The 13,964-nt window shown below is 43.8% G+C and overlaps 1 protein-coding gene across 1 annotated transcript; it reads left to right on the plus strand.

Moving 5' to 3' along the window:
• The first annotated feature begins 12,287 nt into the window (after positions 1–12,287).
• Positions 12,288–13,673, plus strand: LOC125137407 (tripartite motif-containing protein 60-like). Its single transcript, XM_047798108.1, has one exon. The coding sequence runs from the start codon at positions 12,288–12,290 to the stop codon at positions 13,671–13,673; it is 1,386 nt and encodes a 461-aa protein (XP_047654064.1).
• The last annotated feature ends 291 nt before the right edge of the window (positions 13,674–13,964 follow it).

A 13,964-nucleotide genomic window follows, 5' to 3' on the forward strand; every position in this document is an offset into this window, starting at 1 on the left:
GAGGTGCAGAAGCAAAGGAGCAAATTGCAATCTGAAGTTGAGTATATGAAACATTTCTTGAATAAGGAGCATGATGCAATTCATTTTAGGTTACTAAACAATGGGAAGGATGTTCAAGACAAAATAATTGAGTCAAGGAACCAAATATCAGACCACAGTTCCAGATTAAAAAGTCTGCTTGATGAAATAACCAAGAAGTGTTTGCAGCGTGACCTGGATTTACTGATGGGCATTGAAAGGATCTATAGCACATTTGAAAACCTGGAGAGCCCAGCAGGCTTTTCCTATGAATTAAACAAGGAGATTTTCACTCTCCCCCCACAATATTTTGGCCTGCACAAAATGATCAGTACATTTCAGGAATATCTGACTCTAGATGCTGAAACTGCTCACAACAGTCTCTTCATTACAAAAGATAGGAAAACAGCAACATTTCAAAGGATGAAACTAAACTGTTTTTATCACCCCCAGGCCTTTACTTCTCACCCAGCTGTCTTGGGTTCTGAGGGATTTAATGCTGGCAGGCATTTTTGGCAGGTTGAAGGAAGAGGGCTGGGTGAGTGGTCCTTAGGTGTGTGTAAAGAATCTTTCCCCAGAAATGTTCCTATACCACCAACCCCAGACAATGGCTGCTGGAAAATTCAGGTCTGGGCAACCACATCTGGCACAGGGGATTTGGAAAACTCTGGTTGGATTGGTGTTTTTCTGGATTATGAGTTGGGAGAAGTTTCTTTTTACAACTTGAATGAGAGATCTCTTTTATATTCATTCAATGCCATTTTTACAGGAAAACTTATGCCCTACTTCTCTGTTGGATCTTCTCCCACATCAGTTACATTGAATCTAGTTGAAGATGAGGTCTGAGCCCCATGGGAAGGCGTTCTGTGTGTTCTGCTTACTTTCTGTGTTTGGGAAAGTCCTTGTAATAAGGAATCTGAGTCCCTCTTCCATGTCTGAGTGGTGATTTCTTTTAATCTTCACCCTCTGGCTTTACCTCTGCCCCACATCTGCCCCACATCTGGGCAAGCTCTCAGGACCCCTTCTCTGGGCTTAGGAGGGGGGGGGTTCTAACCCAGGAAGACTCTTATTGTGGAGGCAATCTCCCCAACCACCAAACCCCCCAAGGTGGCTTTGCTTTCCTCTCTCAAGTCATTTTTGGCCCATTGGCTGCCCGACTCCACAAAATGCCTCAGTGAGTTAAGATAAACCTTACATACCCTTTTGGTGTGTTGGTGGCTTTAGCAGACTTGACACCAGAAACAAATTTTGAGTAGCTTGGGTTTTGTCTCAGTGGGTTCACCATAACAATGTTTAGAATACTGTGTGATCTCAGTTTATTTTTCAGATATTTTGATTCCAGGAAGCATTTTTGTTTTTCAAGTACAATAAAACAGGAACTTTGAGTCTTTTTTTCCAAAATTATAATCCTGACTTTGTGATTATGATTCTCCATTTCTCCTGAGAAAGTGAGAAAGGTGTAGGAATCTTTAAAATTTTTTTCTTTGCCACCCAGTGTCATGGATTTCTAGGGATCAGATTCGATCCACAAATGCTATCTACACAGCAGCTTCAACAATGCTGGGTCCTTTAACACACTGTACCTGGTTGGGGATGAAACACAGGTCCTTTCACTGCTGAGATGCCACCAATCCTGCTGCACCACAGTGGGAACTCTAATTTTCTTTTTCTTTTTTTAAATTCCACATAGAAAGGATACCATATTTGTCTTTGTTTGACTTTACTTAGTATGATAATCTCTAGGTCTATCCATGTTGCTGCAATTGGCATTATTCATTCTTTTCAAAAATTTTATTAGAGAGTTCCTGTTGTGGCTCAGTGGTTAGTGAATCCATGAGGTTGCAGGTTCGATCCCTGGCCTTGCTCAGTGGTTTAGGGATCCGGTGTTGCTGTGAGCTGTGATGTAGGTCGTGGATGCGGCTTGGATCTGGTGTTGCTGTGGCTGTGGCGTAGGCCGGCGGCTACAGCTTCGATTGGACCCCTAGCCTGGGGACCTCCATATGCATTGGGTGCGGCCCTAAAAAGACAAAAGAAAAAAAAATTTTATTGGAGCATGGTTGACTTACAGCATTGCTTCAAGTGAATCAATGTATATGTACATACATACACATGTATACATATAGATTATATACATAAGTATGCACATGTCTATATGTATACATATAGATTATATATGTATATAATCTCCCTTTTCCCCATATAGGTTATTATATATTATTGATAGATTTCACTGTGCTGAGCAGTAGTTCCTTGTTACTCACCTATTTATACACAGCAGTGTGTATATGTTAACCCCAGAATCCTCGTTTGTCGCCCCCCCAGTAGTTCCCTTTTGGTAACCATAAGTTTAGTGTTGAAATCTCTTGAGTCTATTTCTTTTTTGTGAATAAGTTCTTTTGCATCACTTTTTATTAGATTATACATATTTGTGATCTCATGTGATATTTGTCTTCGTCTGACTTACTTCACTTAGTATGATAATTTCTAGGTGCATCCATGTTGTTGCAAATTGCATTATTTTGTTCTTTTCTATGCCTAATCAGTCCATTGTCTATATGTACCACATCTTTCTAATCCATTCTTCTATCGATGGACATTTAGGTTGTTTCCATGTCTTGGCTCTGGTGAATAGGGCTGCAGTGAACATAGGGATGCATGTATCTGTTGGATTTGGAGTTTTGTCCAGATATATGCCCAGGAGTGGGACTGCTGGATCATATGTTATTTCTATTTCTAGTTTTCTGAGGAACCTCCGTACAGTTCTCCATAGTGGTTGTACAAATTTTTATATGCACCAACAGTGTAGCAGGGTTCCCTCTCCAGCATTTATTTTTTTTATTTTATTCTTTTTGTCTTTTTGCCATTTCTTGGGCTGTTCCCTCAGCATATGGAGGTTCCCAGGCTAGGGGTCAAATCGGAGCTGTAGGTGCCGGCCTACACCAGACCCACAAGCAACGCAGGATCTGAGCCTCCTCTGCGACCTACACCACAGCTCACAGCAATGCCGAATCTGAGCAAGGCCAGGGATTGAACCTGCAACATCATCGTTCCTAGTTGGATTCATTAACCACTGAGCCACAACGGGAACTCCCAATTGTTAGTAGATTTTTGATGACGGCCATTCCTCTACACATCAGAAATGGACACAACACTGTAAATCAGCTCTCCTTTAGTAAAAATAAAATTAAAAAGAAATCAATGCTACTGGTGAGGAAGCAATGAAGTTCTGGACACTGGGCTGAGGTTTTTTTTTTTTTTTTTTTAACAGCTTCACTTGCAGCATATGGAAGTTCTTGGGACAGGGGTGGAATTGAAATTGCAGTTGAGGCCTACACCACAGTCACAGCAACACTGGATCTGAGCTGCATCTTTGACCTAAGCCATAGCTTGCAGCAATGCTGCATCCTTAACCCTCTGAGGAAGGCCAGGAGTCAAACCTGCATCTTCATGGAGACAGTGATGGGTCCTCAACCTGCTGAGCCACAATGGGAACTCCAGGGTTGAGTTTTCCAGGGTGGCAGACAATGTTTATTATGATCCTTTCAGATACAGATAACATGACCCAGATCAGGCTTATCTGCCTTACATCCCAGAGAAGGGGGCAGGTTATCCTCTATCCCTTGAAGTCACTTCCCCATTTGTAATTGGTGGATGGGAATAGTACTTCATACTTAGAATATCTGTAATCTAATGACCAGAAATTCTATAGTGACTTCAAATGGGAATACATGTAAAGTGCATGGTGCCCATGATGTGCTATATTTTTGTTTGGCATTATTTTCAGTCTTTTTTTTTTTTTTTCTTTTTATGGCTTCACCCATGGCATATAGAAGTTCCCAGGCTAGGGATTGAACTGAAGCTGTAGCTGGCAGCCTACACCATGGCCGTAGCAACTCCAGATCTGAGCCACATCGGAGACCTACGCTGCAGCTTGTGGCAATACAAGATAAACTCACCAAGGGAGGCCAGGGATTGAACCCGCATCCTCACAGACATTACGTCACATTTTTAGCCCACTGAGCCACAATAGGAACTCCTATTTTCAGCCTTTTGATTAATATTATTTCTAATATTATTTACTTGATGCCAGGAGAAGAAATACATCAAAACACATCATGTAGGAGTTCCTGCCATGGCTCAGGAGTTAATGAACCCGGCTGGTATCCATGAGGAGTGGGTTCAAACCCTGGCCTTGCTTATTGGGTTAAGGATTTGGTGTTGCTGTGAGCTTTGCCATGTAGGTTGCAGATGTGGCTCGGATCTCCCATTTCTGTGGCTGTGGTGTAGGCTGGTGGCTACAGCTCGGATTCAACTCCTAGCCTGGGAACCTCCATATGCTGTGGGTGGGGAGGGTTCCCTAAAAATACAGAAGCATAACAAAACACAACATGTGAACAGAGGGATAATCAGCCATCATTGGAACAGTTAGATGAATCAGGATTCATATTCTTAGGAGTTCCTGTTGTGGGGCAGTGGAAATGAATCTGACTAATATCCATGAGAATGTGGGTTTAATTCTTGGCCTCGATCAGTGGGTCAGGGATCTGGCATTACTGTGAGCTGTGGCATAGGTTGTAGATGCAGCTCGGATCCTGCGTTGCTCTGGCTGTGGTGTAGGCTAGCAGTTGTAGCTCCAATTCAACCCCTAGCCTGGGAACTTCTATGTGCTGCCAGTGTGGTCCAAAAAAAAAAAAAAAAGGCATATTCTCAGCTGTGTGCTTTCAGAAAATTTTATATATCCATATCATTATATTTTTTTTATGTGACAGATAATTTAGTGTAAATCGTAGAACATTTTACATATAGTTCCTTAATTTGCTTCCCTCCCCTTAACATTGTATAAACTGGTGTTCTTCACTATCATAAAACTGTTTCTCTAGGAGTTCTCCTTGTGGCTCAGTGGGTTAAGAATACAACATAGCATCAGTGAGAATGCAGGTTCCATCCCTTATCTCACTCAGTGGGTTAAATATCTGGTGTTGCCGCAAGCTGCAGTGTAGGCTGGCAGCTGCCACTTCAATTCGACCCCTAGCCTGGGAACTTATATATGCTGCAGGCCCTAATAAGGAAAAACAAAACAAAGCAAAACAACAACAACCACAAAGATCCCTAGACCGGGAACTTCCATACACTGCAGGTGCCGATTTAAAGAAAGAAAAAAAGTTTTTCTAATAGTCAATACAGTTTTATCAAAAAGGCACATATTATTAATACTTGTATTTTGTCAATAAAGGATTAATTCATTTTATATAAAGGAAAAATTTAGTGTTATAGATAATTTTTATGTACTCCAGAGACTCTTCTTTTTCATATTTTATGCAGCTGGATTTAGTTTGTATTTTTCAGTGCATTTTCAAAATAATTATTATGAAAGATTTCAAAGATATAGAGAAGGAGAATTGAATTAGAAAATATTTCCATTAACACTCAATATTTATCAAAGTTTTGTTAGTTTATCTTTTTTCTTTCCTTTTTTCGCTCTTATTTCACTCCTATATAACTCATACCCAACAGAAAAAAATAGGCTTTATAAATAAAAAAATTATAATTCCAAGAAAATAATCAAAACCTCCTTGATATAATGTAATATCTAACATATAGTAAAAATTCCCCAGTTGGTTCATAAATGTTTTTTCAAGTTGGTTTATTCAAAGGTCGAGCCTAGAAATTTTAGGTTTCCGTTTAGAATTTTTTTTTTTTTTCCATTTTCAATTCAGTATCTTTCCTTTTTGACCACACTTACTGGTGGAGAGACTAGATCACTGTCCTGTACAATTTCCCACATTGATGTGCTGTTGCTGTTAAGGTCAATAACTTATGCCTCCTCAACTCCCTACATTTACCATAAAATAAAAGAAGATGCTGCAAATGCTTATTCTATTTGGATTCAATTTATTCAATCTGCAGCAATGCCAGATCCTTACTCTACTTTGCCGGGCTGGGGACCTAACCTGCCACCCAGTGATTCCAAGATACCACCAATCCTGTTGCACCACAGTGGGAACTCCAAAACATTTTTTAAAAAGGAAGTAAAAAAAATAAAAATTAAAATTAAAAAGGAAGAAAATGTGCTGATATTGGACAAATATAAGTCCAAAACAGGAAGCTAGGAGTTCCATCGTGGCTTAGTGGAAAAGAATCGGACCAGTATTCCTTAAGATACAGGTTGGATCCCCAGCCTCGCTCAGTGGGTAAAGGATCCCATGTTGCTATGAGCTGTGGTATAGGTTGCAGATGCGGCTCAGATTTGAGCTGTTGTGGCTGTGGTATAGGCCGGTGGTTCCCTGATTAGAACCCTAGCCTGGGAACTTCCATATGCTGCTAGTGCAGCCCTAAAAGACAAAAACAAACAAACAACAACAAAAAAACCAAACGCAAATTAGGAAGCTAAATAAAACATAAATTGCCCTCATTGCAAAAACACACAGGGGAATTTTCTATACACACAATGCATAATAATATAAATGTTGGATTTTATATGTATAGACTACTTGGGGAGGCTCATCCAAAAGCAATTAGGTAGGATTCCTGTAGAAAAGGAAACAGAGGAGAGGAGGCCACCATGGGACTCTTCTACCTGCGAGGGTTTTCTGTAACACATCCTATCATTTTACCTGTCAACACTGGGAAGAAAGATGGTTCTGGAGTGCAGGCATGTGTGCTCCTGCTGAAGAAAATGCTTCTGCTCTCCTGGGAGTGGATGCTGTCCTCACGGGGAGGAGGGAACCCCTTCACCCTGGACTCCATCTCCCTGCACGGGCACCATAGCTGCCCCCTGTGGGGAGTGTGTTGGGGTCCCCGTGTCCCAGGCTGCTAGTCAGAGTCCAGGGACAGTGAGCAGGTGACAGTTTTGACAGATGAACATATGAATGATTGAGCTTTCAGTCAAGGGGACAGCATGTAGGCATTCCTTACATGTTAAAACAAAATTCTTATTTCTTCTGTAACAGATTTTAGTAGCATTTAACATATGTTCTCTCCTGCTGCTTGCTAGCATATAGATGTTGGTATGACCGTAATTAACTGAGCTGCCTTTTCAAGCAACAGAAGATAATATTGTCGAAGGTTTAATCTTTTGGGTTTGCTGAAGATTTCTTAGATGTATTATTGACATAAATATGCAAGTGTGAGGTAATTAAGAGAGATTGAAGAGGGTGAAAGGAGGCAGAAGTGGCTTCTGAATTCAGTGCACACCACAGAATAAATGGTCTGTGTAAAGAATAGCCATACCCACTGTGCTCTCATTATTTTTCAGTGGATTGTTTACATAGAAATGCATGTCTTTTTCCCAAAATATTGTATAACCCAGAAATTACATATATTTTTGTGTTTCCCTATTTCTCTTAATATTTTATAAATTGTCTTGCAAAAAATAGGATGCATGTGTAGTTCACAAATGTTACATTTCAGAGACTTTAGAGGGACAGTAACTTAAGAAACTGTCAATAAATGTCTTACTGCCTTTTTTTTTGGTCTTTTTAGGGCTGCACCTATGGCATATGGACGCTCCCAGGCAAGGGGTGGAATCAGAGCTGTAGCCGCTGGCCTATACCACAGCCACGGCAATGCCAGATCCGAGCCTCGTCTTCAGTCTATACCACATCTCACAGGAACACCGGACCCTTAACCCACTGAGCGAGGCCAGGGATCAAACCTGAATCCTCATGGATAGTAGTCAGATTTGTTTCCACTGAGTCACGACAGGAACTCTTCTTACTGCTAAAAAAAAAAAAAAAAAAAAAATCCTGGATTTCCGGTCCTGGTGCAGTGGAAATGAATTTGACTAGGAACCATGAAGTTGCATGTTCAATCCCTGGCCTCACTTAGTGGGTTAACGATCCAGCATTGCTGTGAGCTGCGGTGTAGGTCACAGACAAGGCTCGGATCTGGCGTCGCTGTGGCTGTGGTGTACGCTGGCAGCTGTAACTCCGATTAGACCCCAAGCCTGGGAGCCTCCATATGCTGTGGGTGGCCCTAAAGAAAGCCAAAAAAAAAAAGAAAGAAAAAAATCCTATTTCTGTGAATATAAAAATGTGAGAAAGATCAAATCTGCGGGTGGAGATTGAGGATTACTGAGGAACTCACAAAACTTCAGGAGCACCAAGGATGTTTATTTAAATTATAGCCCAGGGCTCCCCAATGCAAACTTCTGATTCACTCCATCCAGGGAAGCCTGCCCCTCTAGGTGTCCTGGTGCTGCCCTGTCACAGTCCCTTCCTCACCCCTCCAACACCCCATGAAGCCCCCACCTCCTGAAGGAGAGGATCTGCTTGTCTGCTGCCTGAGGGTCTACAAGGTTGAGAACTGCCACCTTTGAGAAGCTTTAGAAATCCGGAAACCAGAAAAGGATAGATTTTGAAACATCTCCTTTAAGGAGAGATGGAATGTATATATATATACATATATATATGTAAAATCTATTTTCAAAACCCTGTGGGAGGGCTGTCTTTCAAAAGATTGCAGTGAGGGAGTTTCTGTCATGGCTTAGTGGAAAAGAATCTGACTAGTATCCATGAGGACACGGGTTTGATCCCTGACCACGCTCAATGGGTTAAAGGATCCAGTGTTGCCAGGAGTTGTGGTGTAGGTGGCAAGCAGCTCAGATCCCAAGTTGCTGTGGCTGTGGCTTGGGCCGGAGGCTGCAGCTCCTATTCATGTTTTTTTTGGTTTTGTTTTGTTTTGTTTTGTCTTTTTGCCTTTTTCTAGAGCTGCACCTGCGGCACGTGGAGGTTCCCAGGCTAGGGGTCCAATCAGAGCTACAGCTGCCGGCCTATACCACAGCTCACCGCAACGCGGGATCCAAGCTGAGTCTGCAGCCTACACCACAGCTCACAGCAACACCGGATCCTTAACCCACTGAACGAGGCCAAGGATCGAACCTGCAACCTCATGGTTCCTAGTTGGATTCATTAAACACTGAGCCACGACGGAAACTATTGCAGCTCCTATTCAACCTCTCTCTAGCCTGGGAACCTCCTTATGCTGGGCCTAAAAAAAAAAAAAAAAAAAAAAAAAGATTGCCGTAAATCAAGCTGCTCTTCTCTGTTAAGCATGAAACCATGACCCAGAAGCAGATTGTCTGGGTAATTTTAGCATCGGGTTCCCCATGAATGTTCAGTGAGTGACAGGCAGGCAAGGGGGTGGCTGCCTTTCGGCTACACTCAGTGTTCCATGATGAAGGGCCCTTGTCATCAACCCTGATCCTGATGTAGGGTGGCCCACTGACAGGACAGCAGGGGACTGCTTATCTGAGACCAACCGGAATGACCACAGCCATATCGTATAGGTTTGTTTTTGCTTTTGTTTTTTTTTGTCTTTTTGCCATTTCTAGGGCCGCTCCCTCAGCATATGGAGGTTCCCAGGCTAGGAGTTGGATCAGAGCTGTAGCCACTGGCCTACACCAGAGCCACAGCAACCCAGGATTCGAGCTCCGTCTGCGACCTACACTACAGCTCATGGCAACACCCAGGATCCCTAACCCACTGAGCAAGGCCAGGGATAGAACTTGCAACCTCATGGTTCCTAGTCGGATTCGTTAACCACTGAAGCACGACGGGAACTCCATGCAAATGTAGTTCTGACTGGACAGGTTTCTGATTTAGAGTCTTTCAGTCATAATCCCACAGATGCTGGCATAGCCCCATTGTCTCCTCAACCAAGCACATACAAGGGGAAGATAGAGTTAAACAGTCTTTGAAAGGAGAAGCCAATACTATTCAGCAATTTCACTTGAGAAAAACAAAATGAGGACTTTCTAAATTACTCAATGGACCTAGAAACAAGATCACTGATTGAATTAGAGAGAGGGGATTAAGGTGGGAGTGTCTTCCAGGCCCTGGAAGGAAGATGTAATCAGAGAGAAAGATTATGAGCCATCACCATGATCAAGTCATCACCCCAGGCTGATTGAATCTGCAGTCTGTCCAATGAGAAGAAGGAAAGGACCCTCCCTACAGGCTTTATAAGGCCAAGGGATCCGATTCTGACCCCAGCAGTGAACAGAGAAGAGGGGTTGGTCCTGGGCTCCAACCTGGACCTAGGAAGGCCCTCGGGCTGTGAGGAGCCCAGAGTGACGGTGGGGGAGCCAAGACTGCCCCCAGGCCTCCAGGACACAGAACAGCTCCCCCAGCACAGAGCCAAGACCAAGCTGCGTGGACAGGTAAGCACAGACCTGGGGCAGGGCCAGACTCTTGGTTGGGACTGTGTGGGGACAGGTGAGCTGCCCAGGGTCATGGGGTCACCTGGGAGGTCTGACAGGGCTGGAGGAGCTCAGTGGGTCCATTTGGAACAGACTGTATGGACAGCAGAGTGGACAATTTCCAACCTTCTTTACCCAGAAGCAGCCCTGTACAATTAATTTGAAGTAATTCACTAGGCATCTAAAAATTTCAACTCAAATATTTTTAAAAGAAGAAGTGTAATCATGGGTGGGAGCTTGTAGTGGTGACATACTCAGTATCATAATGGGAGTCCCCTTGTGGTGCAGTGGGGTAAGGGTCCAGCGTCCTCACTGTAGGGGTTTGGTCCCTGCTGTGGCATGGGGTTCAGTCCCTGGCCCAAAAAGTTCCACATGCTGTGGGCAAGGCCAAAAAAAAAATAGTAATAATATGAAGTCTAATACTATGTTTGCCTCTTAAAATAAGTATCAGTAGCCTTTTATGGGATAATTTATTATTAGGTATTTTATTATTTTATTCTATTTTATTATTTTCCAAATGGAATAATAGTATTTTTTCATGTATTTGAACTTGCAGCCAATTCCCATCAATTACTTCTAATGGTCATCTATAGGTTCTGCCTCCTCTTTTGGTTCTGCCACATTTTGGTGGCTTTTGCTCTGTGGGTGTCCATCCCTGATGTCCTTTCCCCTCTAAGGACACCCATCAAGGTTTCCTAAGGGCTTTTCCACAGCAGTCTCCTTTTAACTTAATTAGCACTTACAGATCTCATCACCACATAGGATCCTGTCCTGTCTATTGGGAGTTACAGCTTCAGCATATGAACTGTGGAGGAGACACAAGTCAGCCCCCAACATCACATGTGTCCATCCAGGGAGGGGTGCCCCACTTCTTCCTGCTCCTAATCACTGTGAAGTGACTCATAGGTTTCCCTCCCCCCCTTTTTTTTTGGTGGGGGAAAACACCTGTGGCTAGGGGTTCCCAGGCTAGGGGTCAAATTGAGGCCACAGCTGCCAGCCTACACCACAGCTACAGCAATGTGGGATCCAAGCTGAATCTGTAATTTGCACAGTTCATAGCAATGCCGGACCCTTATCCTATTGAGCAAGGTCAGGGATTGAACCTGTGTCCTCATGGATGCTAGTCGGGCTTGTTACTGCTTAGCCACAATGGGAACTCTCATTCGTCGGTATCATAGGTTTTTATATATAAATAGAGTGCTCTGGGTCAAGTATAGGAACACTTATAATTACCCAAAATACATTAATTAAAATTTTAAAAATCATCAATATCCATTATCTTAGCAGACTAGAATTATATTGTTTTTTGGAAATGACCACATTTGAATCCAGACAACAACTTTGGGTAAATATTCTCAATTATATTATCTTTTTTTTTTTTTGGCTTTTGTCTTTTTGTTGTTGTTGTTGTTGTTGCTATTTCTTGGGCCGCTCCCGCGGCATATGGAGGTTCCCAGGCTAGGGGTTGAATCGGAGCTGTAGCCACCGGCCTACGCCAGAGCCACAGCAACGCGGGATCCGAGCCGCGTCTGCAACCTACACCACAGCTCACGGCAACGCCGGATCATTAACCCACTGAGCAAGGGCAGGGACTGAACCCGCAACCTCATGGTTCCTAGTCGGATTCGTTAACCACTGCGCCACGACGGGAACTCCTCAATTATATTATCTTTATCTCTTCCCTCCCTTGTTATCATTTTCTTGCAGGAACCGGGTGAGCTGTGTCATAGAGCTGCCCACGTCTGGACTGTGCTGTTGATGTGCATGCCTCTCTGGAGCTGTGTCTTTCTCTGAGGAAGAGGACTACCTAGCAAACTTCCATTTCAGCCCCTTGAGTAAAAGGGGACCAAAGTGACAAAGGAAGCAGAGAGTGACGGGGACTCTAAGTCCTCCTGGCTGCTTGTGTGGAGTGGAAGGGCAGGGATAGAAATAGTCCTGAGGAAGCACAGCTCCCTGCAGATCCCGGCCAACCTCCTGGCAGCCAGGAAGGAACAGAGAGAAGGCTGAAGACGAGAAGCTTCTCCCTTGTCTGTCTGAAGGAGTGTCCTCAGAAAGAAACCCTCCTTGGACAATGGCCCAGGCAGCCTCCCTGGCACAGCTCCAAGCAGAAGCCAGCTGCCCCATCTGCCTGGATTACCTGCGAGACCCAGTGACCACTGACTGTGGGCACAACTTCTGTCACTCGTGCCTCCTCCAGCGCTGGGAGGGTCTGCAGGGTGACTTTCCCTGTCCTGTGTGCCTCCAGCACTGCCCTGACAGGAGCCTCAGGAGGAACACCCAGCTCTGTCACATGGTTGATGTTGTGAAGCAGCTTCCCAACACAAGGCGCAAGAGGAAGCGGCAGGAAGAGAAACCGCTATGTGAGAAGCACCATCAGGTTCTCAGCCTGTTTTGTGAGGAGGACCTGGAGCTGCTGTGTCCCCAATGCAAGATCTCTTCTCACCATGGTGGGCACCTCGTGGTGCCCATGGAACCAGCTGCAGCCTGTCACAGGAAGAAGCTCAAAGGCTCCATCGAATTCCTTACAAAGCATCTTGAAGAGGCTGATAAGGCATTAGAAATCCAAACCTCAAAAGCATATCACTTGATGGAGGAGGTAGCGAATCAAAGGAGCAAACTGCAAGTGGAAGTTGAACATATGAAGCATTTCTTGGGTAAGATGCATGATGACATTCATTTCAGGTTACTAAAGGAAGAGAAGGGTGTTCAAGATGAAATAATTGAGAAAAATAACCAAATATCAGGCCACATATCCATGTTGAAAACTCTGCTTGATGACATAAACGATAAACGTGTGCAGCCTGACACAAATTTACTGATGGGCATTGAAAAGGTCCACAGCACATTTGAAAACCTGGAGAGCCCAGCAGGCTTTTCCTATGAATTAAACAAGGAGATTCTCACTCTCCCCCCACAATATTTTGGCCTGCACAAAATGATCAGTAAATTTCAGGAATATCTGACACTTGATGCTAAAACTGCTCACGGCAGTCTCATCCTTTCACAAGATGGGAAAACAGCAACATTTCAAAGGAGGAAACAAAACCGAGCTCATCAATCCAAGGCCTTTACTTCTCACCCAGCTGTTTTGGGTTCTGAGGGATTTGATGCTGGCAGGCATTTTTGGCAGGTGAAAGGAAGAGGCCTGGGTGAATTGTCCTTAGGTGTGTGTAAAGAATCTTTCCCCAGAAATGTTCCTATACCACCAACCCCAGACAATGGCTGCTGGAAAATTCAGGTCTGGGCTACTACACCTGACACAGGGGCTTCAGGCAACTCCTGTCACATTGGTGTTTTTCTGGACTATGAGTTGGGAGAAGTTTCTTTTTACAACTTGTTTGATAGATCTAATTTATATACATTCAGTGCCATTTTTACAGGAAAACTTATGCCCTACTTCTCTGTTTGTCCTTTTGCCACATCACTTAAACTAAGACTAGTTGAAGATGAGGTCTGAGCCCCCTGGGAAGATGATCTGTGTGTTCTGCTTACTTCCTGTGTTTGGGAAAGTCCTTGTAATAAAGAATCAAGTCCCTCTTTGATGTCTGACTGGTAATTTCTTTTTCTTCCTTTTTTTTTGTATTTTTGCCTTTTCTAGGGCCACTCCTGCAGCATATGGAGATTCCTAAGCTAGGGGTCCAATCGGAGCCACAGACACCAGCCTACGCCAGAGCCACAGTAGTGTGGGATCCGAGTCATGTCTGCAACCCACACCACAGCTCATTGCAACACCAGATCCTTGACCCAT

The sequence above is a fragment of the Phacochoerus africanus genome, chromosome 10, assembly GCF_016906955.1.
Source record: "Phacochoerus africanus isolate WHEZ1 chromosome 10, ROS_Pafr_v1, whole genome shotgun sequence".
Lineage (NCBI taxonomy): Eukaryota > Metazoa > Chordata > Mammalia > Artiodactyla > Suidae > Phacochoerus > Phacochoerus africanus.

Coding starts and splice junctions, on each gene's coding strand:
- LOC125137407 (XM_047798108.1), top strand. CDS start 12,288: ATGGCCCAGGCAGCCTCCCTGGCACAGCTCCAAGCAGAAGCCAGCTGC.